A 24,572-nucleotide genomic window follows, 5' to 3' on the forward strand; every position below is an offset into this window, starting at 1 on the left:
AGTGCTGGTCATAACAGAAAAGTCAATTTTGCACCTATAGACATCCATCACCTCAGCCACCAAAATGATGAGATTTTGCAATATTGTGCTGCCACTCTCAACAAATATCAATATGTTATATTGCCCCAGCAGTGTTTTTTACAGATACCTTATCCTGAGGCACACGCCGGCCAATCATATTCCTATTTTCTCAGTGTGATTGCATTACTGAGATTACTGGGTCTAATTATGAATTCATGTGCTTGCATCAGACTAAAACTCACAACTGTAACACCTTCTAAACTGGATTAACAGAGAGTATGATTAGCTGCAGCCGTGATGCAGCGTGTGTTGACCAGCAGGTGGCCCAGCATTAATATTCATGAGAGGGAAAGTGCAGCTTCTCTCCACCACTTTATTTTGAAGCCCTACACCCCCCATGACCCACGAGCTCAAGATGTCCTCATACAGCTGGCCAAACCCACCCAACATACGCCCCCCCCCAGCTGGACCCTCACAAAGCCTTGGGCTCCGCACCACAACACACAACGGCACAGCTATTTTTGGGTTAGTTCACCCAAAATAAAAACTCTGTCGTTATTTACTCACCCTCGTTCCAAATTGTATTGGTTAAAATTACATTTTGAAGAATTGTATTGTTGCTTTTGTCCTAGCAATTAGTCCTCATGGGTGCTAATGCTTTTATGCCTAAAAAAAAAAAATCGTCAGAATGACTTATACTATATTATACAAGTTTTCTGAAACGTTTGTGAGGAACAAACAGAAATGAGTGAATCTTTCAATTCTATCCCGGCCCTTCCAGATGTCTGTGCATGCCACTGTTTAAATTATTAGTTCATTTCATTTCAAAAAAGAAAATTTGCTGAAAATGTACTCACCTTCAAGGCATCCAAGATGATGCAAGATGTAGATGTGTTTGTTTCCTCATCAGAACAGATCTGGAGAAATGTAGCATTAAATCACTGGGTTTGAATTTTAGAGCTGGTATTATTTCTACTCCGTGCTTTTAACACGGTAAATTCCCACAGTTTAACAATTTAACATACAGTGGACGAGAGAGCTCAATGCGCTGCAACTTCAGAAAACACATGCAAATAGAAAAAGCACCAGCAAATCAATCTTCATCAGTTTGACAGCAGGTGCTGCAAATGCTCCCAACACAAACAAATAAAGAAGCACACTGCAAATGCTCAAAATACAACCAGATACATTTTATTTGCAGTGCGTTTCTTTGTTTGCTTGTGTTGTGAGCATTTGCAGCACGTGTTGTCAAATTGACTAAGTTGTTTTCTTAATTTGCATTTTTTTTTTCTTTTTTTTTCTATTTGCAGCGCGTTAAACATATTAAACACTCAAGCACTGTAAACCATTCAGAAGCAAGACGAGAGAGAGAGTATAAGAGCGAGAGCTACAGTATAATACAGTAATCGCACGCGCCTGTCAAATAGCACACGACTACAGATTTGAGTCACTTTTATTACGTGGCTAAATACATAAATGCCAGTCTTTGCAAGTATATATTATACAGCTGAATAGGTTATTCAATTTCTGTAGTAATTTTTTATCTGAATATTACTGTTAGACCTACCTGAAAAACTTGAAACACTTAATTTCATTCGTATCTTATTATTGGATTTATTTGTGCTATTGCTTGTAATCAATTACTTCTCATTTTATGACTGGACTGTTTACTTGTCTTTTTTAAATTAAAATAAATTCATTTCAGAGTTTGAAATCAGTTTCTTGCGCTGTGTGCAAAATAAAATGTAGAGTTTGTGCACTTTAAATTGGAATTAAAGTGTCTTCCTTACAATATAAATATGAATCAACACAATTATAAATTGTAATTTACAGACATTAACTGATGGACTGGAGTGGTGTGGATTACTTGTGATGTTTTTATCAGCTGTTTGGACTCTCATTCTGACGGCACCCATTCACTGGTAATGGCCTGAAGGTGAATATATTTTCAACAAATTTTCATTTTTGGGTGAATTGAGTCCTTAAAGTGAATCAACCATTTCATTCAAAAGATGAACAAAGTCTTACAAAGTCTAACAAAACTATTGTATTTGGTACTCCCAGGTGAAAAACAAGTGCACTTCCATAATGTAGCCTACTTAAAGTGCTCTATTTCTGCGCACTAATTTTGTACTTAATATACTAAACATGATTCTTTAGTACTTCTTAAGATAAACTTAAGATCATCTAAGTGTCCTCAACTGTGCTATTTTGGAACGCCATGAATATGAACTAAAATGCACTTTTAAAATACTATCTCTGTATTAAAAAAAAATTTATTTAGTTACCACTTGTAGTACACTTGAACCATCTTTCATACACTAGAACACTCAAGTGTACTACAAGTGGTGAATAAATACAGAGATAGTATGTTAAATGTGCATTTTAGTTAATATTCATGGCGTTCCAAAATAGCACAGTTGAGTACACTTAGATGATCTTACTAGAGAATCATTTTTAGTATATGAAGTACAAAATTAGTGAGCGGAAATAGAGCACTTTAAGTACATTGTGGAAGTGTACTTTTTTTCACCTGGGCTTTTAAGACATATTTGTGACCTCCTTGAAGCTGAATTTATTATATTTGCATGGAAAAGAGTGACTTGCACATTCTTCATAATGTATTCATTTGTGCATCCCAAAACAAGTTCATGCAAACTTGGATCAACGTGATGGTGAGTAAATAATGTCAGATTTCATTTCATTTTTTTAGTAAAACTATCCCTTTAAAAACATTTTACCTCAGTTTTTATTTTATTGCAAAGTTGTTAATAAAACAAAATGCTCAAAATTCCCAGCTCAGACTGAAAATATTCATTTCTCATATATTGAGGGGAAAAAACATTCTGTTCAAAGCCTTCACTGGCTGCAGGCCCGCGGTGGTTTTCAGTGTCAGCTGTAATGTAATTCCAGTCCCACTGTAAAGCGCGAGCCGGGCAGTCAGAGGGGCCGGGTGGTCTGGAAATGGGGGAGGGTGCTCCTCCAGACTACTCAAGCGAGGGGAAAAAATTGACTGAGCCTTTGTGGTTCATAATCCACTTGCATAATTTAAAAGCCCAAGCGAGGATGGCCATAAGGCCGAGTATGGATGTATTCAAATGCAGCCATACGGGGCCTCTGGGAAATTTGGGCAAAGTGTACTTTTTCCAGTGCCTGAATCTGCTTAATTGAGTTTCCTCAAAAAATTGGTTAGGGTGTATAAAGCTCCAAACAAACAAATGCTTCAAAATAAGAATATTAAAAGCAATTTCAACATTCAACATGAATGACTTTTAAATTTTGAAAGAGGGAGAATTGTAATACAAGAGTTATTCCTGCTTAACCATAATTTTCGTGACCTTGACCAATAATCCAAACAGACCTTTTATCTTCTCTGATATCGCTTTGTTTATGGTTTTTTTTACAACTATGACTTTGACATGAACTATGGCTTCCTGCATGTGATATCTGTGTATATCATACTGTCTTAAACTTGGCAGACAATATTTTGTCATATATGAGTAATAGCAGAAGCAGTAACACAACTGCTTCACATACAGCTCTTTAGAAAAAATTGCAAACACTTTTTCGTCATCACAGCAAACCTATAATTTTTTAAATGCATTTGAAATTTTAATTCAGTAATCCAGAAGTTGAAAACATGTTCATCATAGAAGAGGTGTATGTTGGTAAGGAATGCTTTTCTTGGAATAAATGAAATTCAAGAAACGCACACAACACATAATTTACCCACATGGTGATTCACACAAACATTACAATCCTCACAAACCCTTCAGATGTTTTAGTTCAGAAAACCTTTAATAGTAGAATTAGATTTAGCATTATGACATATTTCAATAAATATTGTGTTATATACAGATATAGCAGAAATGGTACATTCCTTTTTTCTTCAAATTGCTCACATTTCTGTACAAGCCAAAAATATCTGCCATTTAATTCTATTCATGCAAAATTCCACTTTTTAATATTGGAACATAAAAATAAGAATTTGCTGTTCTTTTCACTGCTTGGAAGTGCACTCGGATTATGACGAGAAGCGAATGAAGAGATGCACTTTGTGCCAATACACAATAGAAGCAAATAAACCCAAATATTAAGGCCATACCAACTTGTGCAAAAATAAAAATGTACCCACAGTTTTGCGTAAAAGTTACATATGATCGCCATGTCCGTCGTCACTCAGAGATCAACATATCCTGGGCAGCTGCTATAAAATCATTAATCAAAAGAACAAGTGAATGCTTTAAAAAAAACAAAACCATGCCTCAAATTAAGATTCTAAAACCATCAGGACATTAAATAGATATTTTCATGATTATTAAGCCAAAGAACAAATCGTATTTGCATATAGCACATATTTCACATCACATTGTCCTTGTGTTCCCGAGCCAGTATTATTATTTGTTAGAAGTTGTCTTGTATATTGCGTTTAGCATGTGGAGTGTGTGAGGGCCCGGGGCGTCACTGCTGTCATTTACACATGGGTCAGTCCAGCCACGTCGTGAGTAGCCTTAAGCAGGGTCCATAATAAAGAAATCGGTCATTAACAGCAACATGAAGCTGAACATATTTCTACAAATGTTCTCTAAATGTGTTTTTGACTACATATTTGAGTCGAGAATGAGCACATCAAGTGTATAAAGCAACTTTATCACTTTCCACACTGTACACCGAGATGCATTTTATACATCGCGTGCCTCTATCAGTCTCAGAGATGAAGTGTAACCCGCTGGAAGAATGACTAGTTTGGTGACTATTTGAAATAACAATGATTAATATTGTTTGCAATGTTACAGATCCGCTCGTGAACACTCCTTTCAGCACGATTCATCATGTGTGAACATTCAAATGATGTGTGAAATGTGTTCCTGCTACATTGTGCTGCCCGTGGAGGTAAGCGTGTGGATAGCGTTTCACATTACAATGTTCCTCCTCCTGGAATTTCTGGTGAGCAACTGGAGTAGAATTCAGTTTCTGCTGACAGCGAGGTCTAATAGGTCGTGTAATCCAGTGTCTTCGTTGGTGAAGGTGTAAATCACATTTCAGAGCACTGCATCACAAGCCAATTCATTTGAGGGAGAAGATTTGACATTAATAATCAAAAATAGCCCTTCAAATTTACCATGGTGCCTGGTCAATTAAATGATTAAATTAATAATTTATTTTCAAAAATTAAAATTGAATATATATATATATATATATATTTAAATTTGAAAATAAAAATTGAACAAATAAATAATTAAATAAATAAATAAATAAAATGTGCCATTAACTTCAAGCCTCACTCTTAACCAAAATTATACATATACATCAAAACATTATGATACCATTATTTAGACCAAAATGGAAGTTTGTATTTCTTGGTAATATTTTACCCTCACAAAATGTCTAACTAGCTGCAGTGTATAAAGACATATTTTTCTCTTGAATACGCGTGTGAAAAACTGAATAAATTACAAATGTTGCAGGCCTTACAAAATTGGTCAATGTCACATCAAACTGGATGAAATGAAGACAAAAAAAGGTCAAATTTGAAAACCTGAAAGGCAAAGACAACAGAGTAACAAAACTGCTCTTTGGTTTTAAACAAAGTGTTAAACACACACACAAAGTAGTATGTAACGCATGGAACAATCTTGCATATCCTGCACAGAGCATCTGTCACACAGCCTGACATATGCTCACTTTATATAATGGTGTTTCTCTTCAGTTCGGCAGTCAAACAAAACATTACAAAAGTGAAAAATGACATCTATATCATCTGCGCAACACACACACACACACACACACACACACACACACACACACACACACACACACAAAAACCTAGCCATGCATAGAGAGCAAATGAGAATGACTGGAAGAGAAAATTGTACATGTATGAAATAGCATTTTTTGGGGGGCCTTCAGAATAAAATGGCCATATTCAAAATGATGAACACTGAAAATAATTGCATATCCGATTATTGCATAGAGAAGCCAGATGAAGATGCATCATGAACTAAACCTCTGTGCACTGTTTATTCTGTTGCACAATGCAGTGTTTACACATATAGACTGAAAAATCACTGTAATATACATTTGGTTGGAAATATAGATCTATTATCATGGCACTGGCTGTATGGCTAAACCACATTTAGAAAAATAACATTGTATGAAACATGAGTTATGAAAGATCCCTTTGCTGTTCTTTCTGTCCGTTTCTGACATATTCTGAAATGATGAAAATGCCAAAACCAAGGAATGCAAAGTATATTTTACTTTACTAGTATTTAATTAAATTTTTGTATTTTTTTATTTTTTTATTTTAGCGTTAGTTTATTTATCTTATATATCCAAAGGTGAACACATGACTAAATCAATGAAATTATGAAGTAATTGTTTGCTCAACCTAAAGGATGATGTTTGGCACATGAGCAGAACATAATCTGATGTTTTAAACAAAACGAAACCTGAAAATGAGCACAGATAGAGGAACACATTGATCATAGCTTGAATAAATATATTTTTTTCACTGGCACTCATCAAGATCCATTAATAATCGATATCAGAATGAAACATCGTAAGACCCCCAGGACATGTGTACCAAAGTAAATCTCGGTCTCTGGGACCTGCAACATTTTCATTGTGTATTCATGGAAGCCCCAAACTGCCTTGAGACGCCAAAAAAAAAAATCATTTTCAATGACTGAAGTATTATCTTTAAATATAGGGTATATTACAGCGGTAATGTTTTTCCGTATTCTCGCAATGCAGTACGTCTTCAAGTTGCAAAAAAAAGTTTTACAAGTTTTCCTCTTGGATTCCCAGTCATCAGTTCAGAAGTTCTTAAGTTGAATATTTACTCTTAGTCATTAAATTTTTTTTAGTAAATATATTGCCACATTCATATATCATGCATTTTACTGCATTGCTATTGCACAGGTCCGGATTATTCAGGAGGACAGGAGAGAAAGAGACGAAAAAAGGAATAAATACCTCTGACTCGTCATCACCATAAGCGAGTGAGAGCACTGCAGTGAGAGGAAGGCGGGCATGGTGGGACGTGGGGAGGGGGCATGGAGGTGGCTGGATTCACATCTCTTTACTGCTTGTGAACATCCTCGCTGCGGATGATCTTGTAAATGATCCAGTAGAAAATGTTAAAAATGAGGAAGACCAGCGGAAAGGCCACGCGCGACACCGTGTCGATCCGTTTGGCGCGGCCGATGAAGAGCTTGCGCATTTCCTCCACGCTCTTCTCAGGGGGGTTGGCGGAGGTGGGCGCGTTGTTGTTGTTGCCCTTGATGGCCATGCCGTCTTTGGCCTGGAGACACGCCGGACCCATGCCGTAGGCGGCAAAGCTAAATCGGCCATCTCCCGCCTCGTCCTCCTGTCAATCGGTCAAGAAACCCATTAGTCAAACACGAACACATTGGATCACACTATATATTACTCGTTTAAGGCTTAATTAGTTATGAGTAAACCAGTTTTCAGAGCACATATTTGAGCACTGAATTAGGGGGAAGATTTGACATTTGTAATCAAAAATAGCCCTTCAAATTTACCATGATGCCTGGTCATTTAAACAAATAAAATTATTAAATTAAATATGCCATCAATTAACTATTAAGCTTCACTCTTAAAGGCGGGGTTGGTGATTTGGTTCAGACACATTTTATGTTATGCTGGTCTGAAGTCTCTTCACATCCCGATAGCAATTACTATATTAATTGGCCTAAATGTATTTATATTAGTGCTGTCAATCGATAAACAAAATAATAATATCATTAAATCTCTCTGCGATTAATCCCACCTAACATAAAGGTTTTTAAATATACTTTTATTTCACATTCAATCTTCAAATTAATGTATAAACAACATATTTTTAATATTTGTTTAATGGCATCTTTTTTATGACTGAAGGCCAGTATCACTGATACCAAGTAATACTGATTTCCATATAAAAAAAAATTCCCCTAATATTTAACCATTGACAATATTCATTAAACGTTACATTATAATTAAGAGCTATCAATTTGAACATTTATTAGACTTTAAAAATAACCTCTAATTTAAGTGAACTTTCTTCACATAAACCAATTATAATAAATGTTATATTTAGCTAGGCTACCTGTGCCCCTCAGCAGAAATGTACAGAAATTGAATGAAGTTATCAAACACTAAATTCTAAACTAAACACAGATAAATGATTACAGCTGTATAAAAGTTATTGATTTCCTCTTTTTTCTTTTATTCTTGATGAACAGACATCACACAGCTGGTTATTGGGTTGTTTTTGGCTGGTATTTCTTTAAGAGCTGCTGCTGCTGAATGTGACGCAGATCCGACACCCATCATATTTTCTCTAAACTCTCATCACCTTTTCTGACCCTTTTCAGGTCGGACCCATTTCAGTCTCTACTAATGAGCTGATGAGGTTAATTGTGTGTGTTAGATGAGGGAGACAGTGCTAGGATGCTCAGGACAGTTTTGAAAACCATGAGACATGTTCTTAATGTAACTCATATATAACATATTACATGCACACAAGGCATGTAGTTTTAAATCACCTTTTTGGTAACCATGCCTTAACTGACCACGACATTGCATGCACGTAGTTTATTCCGTGCTTTGATATGAATTGATACAGGCTACAGTGCCGGTTTCCGCGCTTGTTTGTAGTGAAGCTGGAGTGCACGTCTGAAACATCTCCAGATTGATCTGATCGTAAAAACGTTCTGCGACTGAATAAATGGACTTCTTGTCAAGAAAAAAACTGACAGAAACAGCAGTTATGAGTGGGGTGGCCAACCCTAGGCTCTGCCCCTGCATTAACGGCGATAAATAATTTTAACGCGTTAAACTGAAAAAAATGTATCACCTTTCATACCATCATGATCATTTTGTGTGGTCTTTGAGGCAATCAACTTTTGGGTTACCGTCCATGAAACACCCCCCCCCCCCCCCCCCCCCCCCCCCCAAAAAAAAAAAAAACCCGTGTGTTCATCTGAAGAAAGAAATTCATATTCATCTGGGATGGCTTGAGGGTGAGAGAATACCTTATCCCTTTAAATCCTCCAGTCCTCTTGGGTGGATTACATATTTTTATGAGTATTAACTATTGACATATCTCAGCTAAATGGCACAGGGTGTATTCAGAGGCCACAATATCTCACAAAAGTTAATGGACGGACCTTGCCCTGCTCCCCACCTCCACACGCTCTTATTTGAGATTCAGCAGATGGACTCGATCGTACACGTTAATGAAAACAGAACCAAAATAACCACTCCGGTTAATTACATTTCAGCGCGCGTAGATATTTCACCGTGATTGCGCCTGTTTAAACACAAAGCGCGGATGTGAAATAGGATCATTATGTTCGTAATGCATGTTTTCAATTTGCAGGTGCAAACACCTAGCGCGGGGAACTATCCCGCTCGCTTTTACTGAAAGATCAGCCATTTTCTAGGCAGGACTCCATTTTTAGACACATTGTCCTCCTTCTGTCCTTGTCTTTCAGCCATCCCATTTATAACTGTTAATGTGTGCCGGGGTAAATGGAAGATCACACCAGGATGTGTGTGTGTGTGTGAGGGGTGATGTTATTCCATTGCCCCTTTGTTTTTGTATACAACGCTATCTTTGATGCCGGGGTGCTACGACCTTTCTTTGTCCTTCAGTTGCATTGGCTCACCATTTGTAAGTATTACGGATGCTCGGCTTTATTTCTGCTGCCATATGATTAATGTGGTGGCTCCGAGACGTGACGTGGAGCGGTAAAGAGGAGCCTGGCTGCAGCACCACTGCGTCCTGCGTCACTTTCCCTCCCGGCCCGGCCCCTGCCAGATTCATTACCCTTCCTTCCTAATTAAAACTCCGCCATTATTGCATTAGGCGTGCCAGCCGCATTCCCAGTCCGACTGTTAGAGGGGAGGGTAAAAACAATAAGCAGAACGCTTGTCTGCATCCTTGAGGTTTACAGCGGAGTGCGATATTACAGCCAGGCGTCAGAATGCAGCTCACGCCAGTGTTTGCGAATCAGGGGTGTGGCTTCCACCGCTATATACAGGACCTCTCGGCTCCTTCATCAATCAAAGCCCGTAGATGTGACTGATGTTTTGATGTCTTTCATTGGGATGTTGTGATAAACCACAGAAACTGAAATAGCTGTAAGGTAGCTTGTGCCTTTATTTTACATATATATATACATACATATTTATATATATATATATATATATATATATATATATATATATATATATTTCAAAATATTCAGCATCAGATGTCCTGGACAGTGATGATTTTATATAAAGCATATATTAAAGTGAAAGTCACCTCTATCGTACACGTTGAGAGCGGGATGATGTACTGCATTTATCTGTGTATGACATTACAATGCATTGCATTTACATATGTCTGATGTTTTATCACCTATGGGTGAGTTGGAATGAATATTTCACGAGCTGCGTGTGAAACAGATTCAGGCATTATGAGTCTTGAATGAATATATATTTACAAAAATGTGATTTTTCTCCAATAAACATCTGTGCCCTCATAAATGCTGGGAATTTAAATGAGAAGCCGACAAATAGCATTTGCTCGGTGTATATCATGCAAGCATATTATGCCTTTCAGGTTTCTTTAATGGCCAGAATCATTTTCAAGCCTGTTTCGGAAAAGTCACTGACATCAGCTCCATCGGTCCAAGTGCAACTGAAAATCTTGATTCCTCTCACCCTGTGCACTGATCTCCAGAGTATAATGAGAACTGCTGGCTCAAGAGCGACATTTCAGGCCAAGCATTGATTCTAAATATGCTTACTAAATGAACACTTCACTTTTGTATTAATAGAGCTACGTGTTTAGCCTTATCACAAAGCACCCCCCCCCCCCCCCAAAATTTTTTTGCAGCTGCTTGCCCATGCAAAAGTTACTACCCCAATAGAGGTTGCTACAGGAATAAGACCTAAAATTCAAAATCAATGGATTTAACTGAATAGTTTTTTTTGTCAAATGCCTGAAATAAGAGGTTAGCACAAGCTGAAGATATTTTCATGTTTTATTATACTATATAAAATGCATCAATAATATCCTACATGATTTTTTGAAGTTTTTTACATGTCTTGAATAAGGTGGTTGTCAGCAGTTGGCTAAATTGCAGAGGTTGTCGGGAACTTTAAAAACATTGTTTTTAGGCTCTTCTGAGTGGTTGCTTTCTGACAAGTCAAAAGATATCACCCAAAGTGCATTTTTTATCTTTATAAATGATTCAACTATGGGATTTTTTTCAACCCATTTTAGAAAAGTAATTCTCTCCTGAACAGCCCACATGATTTGAGATGTCACTTATGTCTGCAGCACAAGCAGCGTGGGACATGTATAATTTTAATACGTTAGACATCAGTATTACTATAAATAAACATGAAATATTGATTCATTATATTTATTATTGCATCTGTAGACTGTGGAGAGAAAGAACAAAAGCACAGCTACTGTTTTTAGCAAACAGTGTTGGATAGTAACTAGGGATGTGCAACAGCGATCGAGTACTCGGCCGTGACAGCGATGATCTATCATGAAAACGATGATCGTGGGGAAAAAATTCTGATTGGTTATAGCAGCACTTTGGGCGGCACCCTGAGCTCTGATTGTTTAGCTTGCAACAGCATGCGGTTCAAAGTTTAGACTTGAGAAGATAAAAGCTTGGCTTTGAAGTCATGTAGTGATGTCTGGGTTAGCTACATACATATCTGATTAATCCAATATAGGATGCATTGGGATCATAGACGGTAAAAAAAAAAATATTGGGATATTAACATTTATTTACATGCAGCTGAATGCGCTGCATATTACCAGTGTTTAGTTTCATGCTCAAATGCAATGCCCAATATTGACCGAGTTATTTGAGATGGTCATATTGCTTATAGATAGGGCTGGGCGATATGGCAATTTACGATCCGATTTACAATTTAAATCGATTTTTTTCCCTCTACTTAAAATCAATCTGCAGATGTCAAAAAAATTGTTAAAAAAATACAAGTTTAACATCTTGCTATTCAGTAGATAGGAGGTAGTTCTGATAAAGTGCAAACAAAACATTCAACAACATTAAATATCAGTGACTGTAGTTTTTTTTTGGCGGGACGATGACGAATGATTTCCAGATCCTCAGCACCACTGACAAGCATCTGATCTTGTATAATGTGTAGTAATGCTGCGTTCCAGGCAACCCGTGTTTTTCCAACCTTCTACCCGTGAAAGTGCACTGGAACGGCAGTCAAACCCGTGACTTCCCACCCGTGAACTCATAAAACATAAAATAAAAGGTATAACAGCTTCTCTTGCCCTATGCGCCATTGAGAATCTCGAAAGTGAAAGTGAAACTAAAAAGCGATCGTGCAATCAAAAGCAGTTTTAATGCCAGGCATAATTGCGGCTCCCTGATGCCCGCAATTTTATATACAGTATTATTACCAGTGATAAAACTGCGAGAGAAAGTATTGAAATATATATTTTCCTCCCATCTCGTATTTATTCCCTTTAAGGAGTTCCGTAGTACACGTCATTTTCTTTCCGTACACGGTATTAAGATGCGGCAGATTGCGGGGGGAGGATCACGATGCCGTCTTAACATCGTGATGTCTATCGATTTATCGCCCACTTTCTTCTTCTACTTTTAGATGTTTCTTTTTCAAAAATACTGATCCTATAATAATGCAGCAGTGATGTTTTTCATCATATTTGTTCAACAGTAGGCATAGGCATATAAAAGATGTAATGTTACGTTTATGTTATGTATCTAAGTTATCTGATTAATATCATAGGAAGTGTCATAGAACGGGTTTCAGTTTATTGGCATAAAGTCAGCTTCACCTCAGGCAGCTATTCTTTTTTAGGTGCTTCTCTTTTAATAACATTGCTGCATCATAATCATAATCTAACATCTAATCATGTGTTCATGTTTTCATAGACATGTTTTTATTTTTAACATTCATTTTCATAACAGTCTTCAGATATTTTAATTATCTCCATTACGACAATGCTCCGCCCCCCCGAGTACTCGATTAATCGTTGTTGAAACCTATCGATGATTGAAATAAGAAATTGCCAAAAATGCCCATCCCTAATAGTAACCGATTACATGTATTCTGGTTTAAGTAATCAGATTCCAAAAATGTAGCACTTGTTATTAGATTTTAAAATGCTCATAATCAGATGACAGTTATTTTTTTTTATGGATTACATCATTACAAAATGATTCACAAAATGTCAGTCAATTATTCATAATTTTAATCTTCGTAATTCTTTTTTTCCCCCTTTCTAAAAAAATTCTACTTTGTGTCATATTTAGCTTTGAACATTCACAATATAGAAAAGCCATGTAATTGTAATATAAATTAATTTGCGATCCATGCTCCTGAATTTGAGAACAAAAGCACCTCTCAGTCAATTATACCATGTATGAGACATAATTGAGACAAACACTACTAAACTGATGTTGGGTAATGGTCACACTGACATGCAGCTCAAGTAATAAAATATTTCCAATGTAAAAATGACATTTAATGTATTCATTTTAATTAATTAATTAATAGCTCACCACCTCATAAAACTCCAGCAGTTCTTGCATTTATCCCAGTTTGGGAAACCAATGTCTCAAAAACTACTTAAAAAATAATCTAAAAGTAATCCAAAAGTAGTCAAGAGTACATTACCTAGAATTAGTAATCTAGATTATATTACTGACCACAATTTTCATCGTGTAATCTGTAATCAGTAACACACTACAATTTATAAGTAATCTACCCAGCTCTGTTAGCAAACAGGTACGAGTAATCAGTTATACAAAGTTACCCTGGTCAACAAATATTCTTCAAAAAACCCTGATTTTGAATGATCTGATTGACCAATAGGAATCAAGTATTCCAGAGAGTGGCGTAGTACGCAACAACAAAAGACTGCAGTACTTTGCAGCACACTACAGTCCAGTGCCAAGTCCACTCAACACCTTTGGCTCTATTAAACACTCCAGCACACTGAGCTGCACTATAATTCAGGCTGCACCAAACCGAGTAACACAAGCCAAATCAGCCTCACTCTGCACCTTTAACATCCCGACTCAAGATGGCCAGCCAGAGGAGTGACAGTGGTTTACTTATCTGCTCATGCTTATTTGCATAGATAATCTTCCCTCGTATGAACAGCGGCTGCGGTGTTCAGAGTTCCCTATGAGTGATCCACCCTGCATCACAATCAGCCCCAACGAGGTGATTACTCTCCATCAATAGGCTACTCACTAATACGCTCTTGTCATTTTTAGGCAAAACAAAGACATCTGCAGTCCAGAGGTCGCATTGCTTCACCCAGTTATTAACACAGCTCTGCCAGGCCATGCAGTCTGCTGTACGCTGTTAAACCCACGCGGTGAAGCAATAAACTGGACAGGTTACAGCAAATAATCGAACTATTAGTCAAATGGCATAAAAGTACATTTTATTAAAGAATGAGAGCTAAATTATAGTCTATTTATGCAAATTAACTTGTTCCTGAGTAATACATTGGCAAGTGAGCTTGCTTTTTCATTTGAACTCTAAAGGTTCTGCATGCAATAATAATACATTATATTTGCATTTTTAATTCAGTTTTGGCTTTGTTCATTGACTGATGCATTTTGCACACAAAACTGGAATATTAGTTAAATTTGTTGTAGCGCACGACTCCTATGTTTGTCATTTCTTTATGTGCTACTATGCAATTATTCTGAATTATTTATTCTTGATCTAGCATCATTTGCTCTGATTAGCTGAAGTAATTCAGAGGTAAAACCTGATTAGCTGACTTTTGGGAGTAAGAGCACCCAGGGTTTATTTTCCAGTCTTTTCCATAAGGATAAAAAAAAAAAAAAAGAGTTATAAGCCATGAATCAACAAACTATCTATGAAGTGAAATAACATTTGATTTGAAATAAAACTGCATTTGAAAATCGGACAAAAAGACAATGAGGGAAAGAACTACAATCCCATGAATCACTGTGAATAACTGAGTTAAATCATATAAATAGATTTTTAAATATTGATTTTAAGATGTTGGTTATGTATTAAGAAACAACATTTTAAATTTATAGAAAATATGCATGTACACACAAATATTTAAGCATTTCGAGAGCCAGAAGCAGGGCCGCTGCTGGCCAAATGGGTGCCCTAAGCAGGATTGTATTGTTGTGCCCCTCCCTCAAATATTATGGAAGTAAAAAAACTAAACAAAAAAACATACTATAGTGGTCAAAATAGAACTTTAATCAAATATAAAAGTAAATAAATAAATTTGAATTAAATTGTATTATTTACAAATTACAATTGTAGCTCTAATCAGTTACCTATGGCTATTATTTTATTAATACAGTTGTCTGATTGATTTTATGGTCTCAAGCATTCAGAAATCACGCAGAAGAAAATTAAGCAGTTTTACTGCGATAAAACCATGGTTCATTTTTGCAAGAGTTGTCATGTCCACATGTATTTTTGTTGAAGAAATTATTGAGGATGTCTCATCTATAGTGAAAAGGTGGCCAAAAATGAAAGATTAAGTGTATATTCGAATTAAATGTTAGCCTATTAAACAAGGATATGATCATCCTGTAGTGTAACAGCAGCAATTACCAGGACTTTGGCGCTCTTTGCAAGCATTTAAAACATGTTGAAAAAAAAACAAAAACAATAGACACCATTACAAAATGTATAATGGTTTTACTGGTTATAATGGGACTTGTACTGGTTTTAATGGAAACATAATGGACTCTGTTGGTCTCTACTAGTAATTGGTTGCCTTCTATTGGTGGCTTGTTAAAACCAATAAATCCTAATGGAATAGGTTGCAAAAAACATTTAATGGTTTTAATGGTTAAAAGTTGATGGTTTATAATGTTTGTAATGGTATTTGTGATTTATTTGTGATGGTATTAGAATTTTCTGTGATGGTTCTACTGTTTTTTTCAACAGGGTTGCCTCGTTGTTTTTATATCATGCAGTTTAAAGTCATTTTAAAGGCTGTTTTTGGCTTAGGTTTGTTTTTATAACCACAAAAAAAAAAAAAAAAAAAATCTTAATACTTTGTATATTATTATTTGAAGTAACAAAACCATGGTTAATTACAATGGCTACAAGAACCATGATTTTTGTTTTATTAGTGTTAAAACCATGGCTAACTTTTGTAAGGGAACATGGAAACTCGAAGAGAATATTAGCTGCGTTGGTGGTGGTGAAATTATTACCGACATTAAAACACGTTATTAACCTCAATCAACACCCACAAACTTTTCACAGGGTTATGAAATGTAGCCTACCTGAAAGTGACGCACGGGCTTCGTTTTTATCTTTTTTTTTTTTCTTGGCGACAGATTTCTGATGTCTTTTCATGGGCATAGTTGGCCGCAAACACGAGGTGTGAGCGTCGTGGGCGCGGATGCGGGAATGGCACATCAAGTTTTATAATTTTTTTGAGCAACTGGGATGGTGCCCTCCCGGGAATTGATGCCCTACGCAAACTGCGTACTCTGGGTATAGGGAGCGGCGGCACTGGCCAGAAGTTGGCAGATGTTTTTTTTTTTTTACATGATTTGCTTGTTTTGCTATTCTCTGTTTGGTGAAATTATCATGGATAATTTAATTTTTTACCAGAAATTCCATGGTCAAACATTATTATTTAAAAAACATGTTGAAATAATGCAGGCTGATGGCTTCAACAAAAGCATATACCATTGATTAACAACCTCGTAGCTCACAGTAGGCCTGTCTTTAATGGTTTACAAGTTATCGTTAAAATCAATTCCCCAATAGAGAAAATGAATGGGATTTTTTTTAACATCCGGAACCCAACTATTGCACTCTATGGACACTTTACAATCCCATGGGGCCTAGGGAGAGGATTTGTGAAGAGTGGTGAATGCGGTACATCCGGATACACACATTCATACTATATAGAACACATTTTTTTATGGTTGCAAAGTATTACTTAATCAACAGTGATTTTGGAAGCAGTCTAAGAGTTTAAGGCATGACTAGGGTGAGAGTGACACAGGCAGATTCAGGCTGACCAATGTGCACTACCTTCCAGGACTCTATACTTGATTTTTATATCAGTTTCAACATTATATATGAATAAATATTCAGGTGTGTTCAACACAAGCTTCCTCTGGGGTCATCTCTGTGCTGTCCAGCAGGGGGAATCCTCTTTCTATACCAGACGCCAGCTGCCTCTCAGAGGCACATGCAGAGGAGGAGGTCGATAAGCTCCTGTGGTAATGCCGGGGAGTTGTTTTATTGTGTAGTGCAGGGAGGTGACAGCTCCGGGCTGCAGTGCAGAGAGCAGGCACTGACTGATAGCCCCAGTGAGGCAGAATGAAGGGCTGAACCCCAGCCATGGATCACTGTGGCCGGGGAGTTTCATTAACCAGGGGGTGATAATGATAATGCAGCAAACCTACTGCTGTGCTGCGCCTGCTCAAATGAAAACACTACATATACACACTAATATTTAAGCATGCAGTCATGGTCCTGTGAGCTTTGTGAGAGCTTTCTGAGAGCATTCCCTTTAGCAACTATCCAAAGCCATGACGTCAAACACAAAAATGGAGAAAAATTCTCCATTTCGAGCTTTTCAGAACAAAAGCAATGACAGACAAACATAAATTATAACAATGAGATATATGCAATATACGGCAATTTGAAAGAAATTAATACTTCTAATCAGCGAGGATGCATTAAATTAATCAAAAATCACAGTAAAGACTAAAAAATATATATTTTTCAAATAAACGTTGTTCTTTTGAACTTTTTTGTTTCCAGAATGGTGTAGTTATCTATAAGCAGTGGCTATCTGCACCATGCTAACCATCCAAACACTAGCCGCTTGGGTTGGGCATCTATTGGATGGGAATCTATGGTATTTATACCGAACAGTTGGATTTGCAGTTTGCACCATTTGCCCTTGGCGTCTGAATGGTGGAAGGATTGCTATCAGTGAGGGCTGTGTAGACTGTCTCTGTGGATTTACCTGTATGGGGCTAAGAGAACCAGAGACTAATCTCACTGCACCTATTACAAGCAGCCCAGAGGCAAACTGAGGATTACAACGGTGGGATTCGGGATTTATTCTGAGCTTTCCCAGCCACTTGAAAGATTTCACCATGCCAACTCATATTACTCTATGAATGGAAGGAGCATTGATGTTTCAACTACAACTTGCATTATTGGTTTCAGTCTTAACATGATAAAATCAGGAAAGAAGATCAAACCGGAACCACCAAATATGATGACACCCTTATGGAAGAGCCCTTTATTAAAACATAATGGCTATACACTACCATCCAGAAGTTTGGGATCAGTAAGATTTCATTTTAAATAAATGAAAACAAGGATGCATAAACCGATCAAAAGTGACAGTAAATGCATTTATGTTACAAAAAAATCCTTCTACTTTCTAGTTATCAAGTTTTCAGCATTAATAATAAGAAGAAATGTTTCTTGAGCAGCAAATCGGCATATTTGAAGGATTTCTGAAGGATCATGCGACACTGAAGACCGGAGTAATGATGCTGAAAATTCAGCTTTGCATCACAGGAAAAAAATACATTTTACAATATTCAAAAAGAAAACATTTATTTTAAGCAGTAATAATATTTCACAATATTACTGTTTTAATATTAACATATTAACATTTTAACATTACTTTAAAATTTTAAAATATACCAACATAGAAAACAGTTGCTTTAAAATTGAATAACATTTTACAATATTACCATTTTTATTGTATTTTTGACTTCTTTCAAAAAAAAAAAAAATCTTACTCGAAACTTATAAGCAGTAATATATATTGTTGTGTATATAAAAAAATTGTAAGCATGAGTTAAGCATTAAAAAGTATTAAAAAAATTTTTTCTGAAAATAAATAGTACTTTGTATTATTATTTTTATTAAGGCAAATTATTAAACAAAACATTTATTATTATCATATTTATTTTCAGCAATATTTATCAAATTTATTAAATGTGTTAAACATATTTAATTAATATGTTAGGAATAATATTCGTCTTTTTTTTCTCTAAACTTTTCTGCAGACCCCTAAGCATGCCTCTTGAGGACACTAGTTTGACTAGTATCCAGATTGTGAATTTTCATCCGCAATAATGCACTGTTGAAGGCCAGGTTTTGAAAGCCCTGAAAGTAGCACCATCCTATTTTTCGTCAGACTCTGCTCTTCGATGCCCTGATGAAAAATTTACTGTATTCTGTAACTCCGAATGCAACCATGAGAACATTGAAGGTTTGACTCCCCAACACAGTGAATATTCATCACAGTGGGTCAGGGCTAATAGATGAAGTGTGTTTGGACCGTAGGGCTCACCTTAAGATGCCTTCTCCTCCTATGGAAGCGCAGCAGCTCCTTGTGTTGGCGTGCAATGAAGTTGACGGCCGCATACTCCAGCAGAGCAGAGAAGACAAAGAGAAGGCACACTGCCATCCAAATGTCAATGGCTTTCACATACGAGACCTGCAGCGAGACGAAACCAACAGCATTGGCAACGAGCAACAAAGAACAACTCTGAGTCACCGCCTGGCTGAAAGTTCACTCAGTGAGTCACTCGCTTAGCTCAAGTGCTCGAAACTTTCCAGTTGAGAAAGTCATAACATATGCCCATTATAAGGAAGAATACCTTTCATCTGAAATCCAGAGAGCTATAAGGACTATTCTACCCAGTCTGAGATAGGGGATCAAAGTGTTAATGAATAAAATATGTCAATTTTAAGAATTTAGGCTCAGCAGCACAGCAGCTGAGTCTTTATGCAGGTTTTTTTTTTTTCAGAGTGTGATCGGCATCAGAAAAGTGGCCCGATTGAAGTGCGCGCTGAGAGCTGCTGCTTTGGCCTGGAAAAGAGCTCGGCTGCCAGCCCGAACTCTTGGCTGAGACTTACTTTATTTGACAAGCCAGTGACCAAAGTGGTTGTGGAGTTTAGGTGGCATTACAGAGCGCACGGTTCACAAAGCATTGTTGAAATGACGGGGGCGCGCTGGGCTGAGACTGCGCTGATGAAATACTCCTCTCTGATCTTCACCGCTAATCTCAGATGCTCTTACTGAAAGGTTTCTCCTGCCTTAATTGAAACCTTTGGAATTATTTCCATCAATAATACCTACTATCAAAACCTAATAGTCTTTTGAGTCTTAGCCAAAAGACAAAGCTGTGTAGATAAATGTAGCTGGGTATAGAGGAGGTACAGAAATCCAATGACATGGGTTGAGTATTGACAGTAAAAACATGCATGATCATTACTTCAGCGTAGGGGTGGGCAATCTGCCCAAAATATCATATCACAATCTTATTACGCAAAATCACGATCTGAATCGCGATCTTCCCAATTTTGAGATCTTTTGGGAATATCAAGACTGGAACAAGCCTATGGATGTATCTGTTTGCACAATTTAAAACCTAGTATTAAACAATACTGTAAGTTCTGCCGAAATGGGGTTTTATTGTGAACGCACATATGACAGTTGGCGGAAGCTAGAGATTACTGTTTATAAAATTTTAAATATGGACATTTTTCTTACAAAATGCATCGATTCATTACAGGAGGCCTTTATTCCAGGAACAGCCAGGACGTTTTTAAACATGTTTTAAAACTCCGATTGGATTTGTCTGAAATAATAAAGTCCTATTCACATAATATGCCTTGAGGGTGAGTAAATTATGGGGTAATTTAAATTTTTGGGTGAACTATCCCTGCTGCATAAAAACATGGGTCGCATTGGTCTGAACAAAAACAGCAGACAGGCTTACTGAAAATGCAAATTCATTATCTGCCACTAGGTGGCGCTTTTGGAGCGGCAGAAATATAGCGGTTTCCCCGGTAACGGCTGTACACAAATCAGTGCTGCGCTCAAACGCTGCTTTATCAGGCGTTGTAGGAAAGAGGAAATTAAAAATGCCATCAAAACTTTTCTGAATATAGTCTTTTGCAGTTTAATGTGCTTAAAATAACAGTCATGTTATATAATTTGACTGATTCTGACGTTAAGTTTTGGCTTTTAAGGAGAGGCGCACTGCTTTAAATGAAAGGAATGGGATGCAGCAGAATAATTGTTTTATCAAAATCTAAACTGAAACTAAAATCTAATTCATCGCACAGCCCTACCGCTAGCTCGTGTTGAATTTGTTTTTCAAATGCACCACCATGCTTAAAAGGCACATGACAGAAGACGTGTGATTTAATTTGGCCAGTCACAGTCATTTTTATAGACAGTCATTGCTGTATTTTTAACATATTACAGGATATAAAAGAACACAATCTCCACAAGTCTCCACAATATAAAATCATCAGATCGCCCACCCCTATTGCAACAAGAAGCATGTCTGACTCAAAAACCACCTGCTGAACATAAAAACTGGGAATAATATCTCAGGGCATACTTCTACAATTCTCTTTAATTTCATAAATCTATGCTAGAAGATTTTTTGTAAGGGATGACAAGCTATTTGAACCTGAACGGCGTGTGTGCCAAATCATGATGCTTGTAAACGATTATCAACATGTCAAACTACAGCACTATCCCGTCTCATCATAACGCAGCATGTAGGATCTGAAATCCTTGTGTACAATGTACTACAGCAGGCTGAAGACATGCATTTAAGGTAACAAAGAGAGATTTGGAAATGATGGACACAATTTCTATTCTGTTAGAAAGTAATTAATTGTCAACAGTCACGCCACTCACAGAACTCTTTCAGAATTACATTATGAAATACGTTGTATATAAATAAATAAACGGCCAATAATAGCAGGTCACTGTAAAATCCTCAACACGAACAGCTATCAGTGCAAAGAATAAATGTATAAACAATCAGTTGTACAGCCACATGCTGGCCATCCCAATGCCGCAGGCTAAATAGGTACAAAACGGACTTGATTATTCTTCATGAATGGCAAGGATTTTTTATTTTTCAGAGGCATGTCTGACAAACAGCCCTTTGGTACTGAACATCTTATACTAAACATTATTTACACCAAATACAGTGGGAATTTTGCAGTAGCCTTACAAAATATATATTACAAAATATGTTTATAAAATGAATGGCTGTCTCTCAAAACCAAGTTCACCTTGACATCATATTTGGGCATCAAGGACATGGCATAAAACCTAACATAAGGACAAAACAAAAACTAATAGTTTTTTTCCTGATATAAATTGTGATTGATTTAAAATGCCCGTTCCTCTTCAGGAACTCAAGCTGCGTCAGGAGACGCTTTGGGGAATCCCTACAGCGTAACCGGCTCTGAATACCAATGAAATCTGTCCAATGGATGGGAGGGACGTCACGGGCGAGGTGACGTAATGACCAGCTGGTATAAAAGCATGTGCGGTGAAACCGGCGTCAGCTTTTTGTCATTCAGCAAGCGCTCTGTGTTTCTGTCAGTCTTATTTACTGTTGTCTGTCTTTAGCTATGGCTAAGAAGAGCCAGTTTAAGGCTTGGGATATGGGAGAAGCGCAATACAAGCTGTGTGTTCCTCCCTGCAGATTTTTTTTTTGTGTATGCGGGGGATAAACACAGCTTGTGTGTGTTGGCGTTCCCCGCGGCGCTGCCCGCTTCCGCTGAGGCGGAGCAGAGGCGGCGCTCGTGGGGTTCGCGGCGGGATCTGATGGAGGGATCGGAGACGAGCGAGTCTCTATCTCCATCCTCACCTGTCAGATCCTATGACCGCTCCTTGAGTTCGGAAGCCCGCCTCACGGTTACTTCCCCTCGGGCAGCAGCGTCGGCGTTTCTCGTGTCTTCCTCCGAGGAGGTTGACATGGGAAATACATGCCTGTACAGGCTGGCGCACCAGATCCCTGCGTGGACTATGAGGCTGAGCTCTCCTGGTTGGTCGAGCTGGCATTGCTCCCCTCAACTTTGAGGGTCACCTTGAGCATGCCGCTCCCTTCTGAGCGTCTGAGTTCCCTCTCATGCTGAGAGTTAAGTGCTCCGCTCTCTAGAGCTCTGCCTTGGTAGAGCTAGCATTGCCCCCCTCACTTTAGAGGGTCGCCTATGAGCATGCTGCTTCCTCCCGTCTCTCCTGTTGGTCGAGCTGGCATTGTTCCCCTCAGCTTAGAGGGTCACCTTGAGCATGCCGCTCCCTTCTGAGTGTCTGGGTTAACATGAGGGAGCAGACACCCTGTCGAGGTAGGGGCTGTTATCCGGTGAATGGATGCTTCACACCGAGGTGGTGAAGCAGATCTGGAGAATGTTTGGCCAGGCTCAGGTGGACCTCTTCGCCACTCAGACAGTACAATGTCCCCTCTGGTACTCTCTACGTCATCCAGCTCCGAGCGGCTGGATGCCATGGTAGAGACATGGCCGAGGCTTCGTCTGTACGCCTTTCCCCCGATTGCTCTGCTCCCCGGAGTTCTGGAGAGAGTGCGCCGGGACGGACTCCGGCTGCTATTAGTAGCCCCATTCTGGCCGGGCCGAGTATGGTTCTCGGACCTGATTTCCCTCCTCGACGGCTTTCCATGGGGGATTTCAGTCAGGCGGGATCTCCTCTCACAAGCAGGAGGCACCCTTGTGCACCCCCGCCCGGAGTGGTGGAAGCTGTGGGTGTGGCCCCTGAGGGGGCACAGCTCATAGCTTCCGGTCTCTCAACCGAGGTTGTTGAGACCATTCTCCAATCCAGAGCTCCCTCTACGAGGAGACTGTACGTCTGTAAGTGGAGACTCTTCACTTCATGGTGCGGAGATCGCCAGCTCGACCCATTTAACTGCCCGGTTGGTACAGTGCTGGAGTTCCTGCAGGCTTGACTCTCCGCAGGGTTAGCCCACTCCACCTTGAAGGTCTATGTGGCAGCAATCTCGGCTTACCACACCCCTCTTGGTGGTTTGACAGTGGGCAGACAACCCCTAGTTACACATTTCCTCCGTGGTACACTGAGGCAGTCGGTTCGTGGATGCCACTCAGATGGCCTATGAGTCTTCTGACCTCCCCTCGCCATGGGAGTCAGAGCTCATTCCATGAGGAGTGTGGCGGCCTCCAAGGCCTTTCTCGCAGGAGTCCCTATCCAGGACATCTGCAACGCTGCGGGATGGTCTACGCCCCTGACCTTGTCAGGTTTTATGCCCTAGACATACGAGCCACTCCAGGTTTTCCGTTCTCTCGCCCTAGCTGTGCTCCATTGGATACACACAGGGCAGGGACTTGGAAGTCTGGTGACGTGGGTATCTCGTTTCCCAAAGCATCTCCTGACGCAGCTCGAGTTCCTGAAGAGGAACGTCTTAGGTTACGTATATAACCCCAGTTCCTCGAAGGAACGAGACGCTGTATCGCGAGGCTACACTTCCGGCATCCCTGCCAGCGCTTGCTTCATTCTAGAAGCTGACGCCGGTTTCACCGCACATGCTTTTATACCAGCTGGTCATTACGTCACCTTGCCCGTGATGTCCCTCCCATCCATTGGACAGATTTCATTGGTATTCAGAGCCGGTTACGCTGTAGGCATTCCCCAAAGCGTCTCCTGACGCAGTGTCTCGTTCCTTCGAGGA

The 24,572-nt window shown here is 38.6% G+C and overlaps 1 protein-coding gene across 1 annotated transcript in view; it reads right to left on the reverse strand.

Annotated features, from left to right (window-relative positions):
• Positions 1–6,330: 6,330 nt before the first annotated feature.
• glra1 (glycine receptor, alpha 1) overlaps positions 6,331–24,572 on the reverse strand; it is a 57,773-nt gene continuing 39,531 nt past the window's right edge. The window contains exons 9-10 of the mRNA XM_079439274.1: positions 19,406–19,552; positions 6,331–7,393 (exon numbers count right to left, since the gene is read on the reverse strand). Coding sequence (XP_079295400.1) covers positions 7,106–7,393; positions 19,406–19,552 — 435 coding nt within the window. The 3' untranslated portion in view covers positions 6,331–7,105. The remainder of the gene's footprint in view (positions 7,394–19,405; positions 19,553–24,572) is intronic.

Source organism: Barbus barbus (assembly GCF_936440315.1).
Source record: "Barbus barbus genome assembly, chromosome: 17".
Classification (NCBI taxonomy): Eukaryota; Metazoa; Chordata; class Actinopteri; order Cypriniformes; family Cyprinidae; genus Barbus; species Barbus barbus.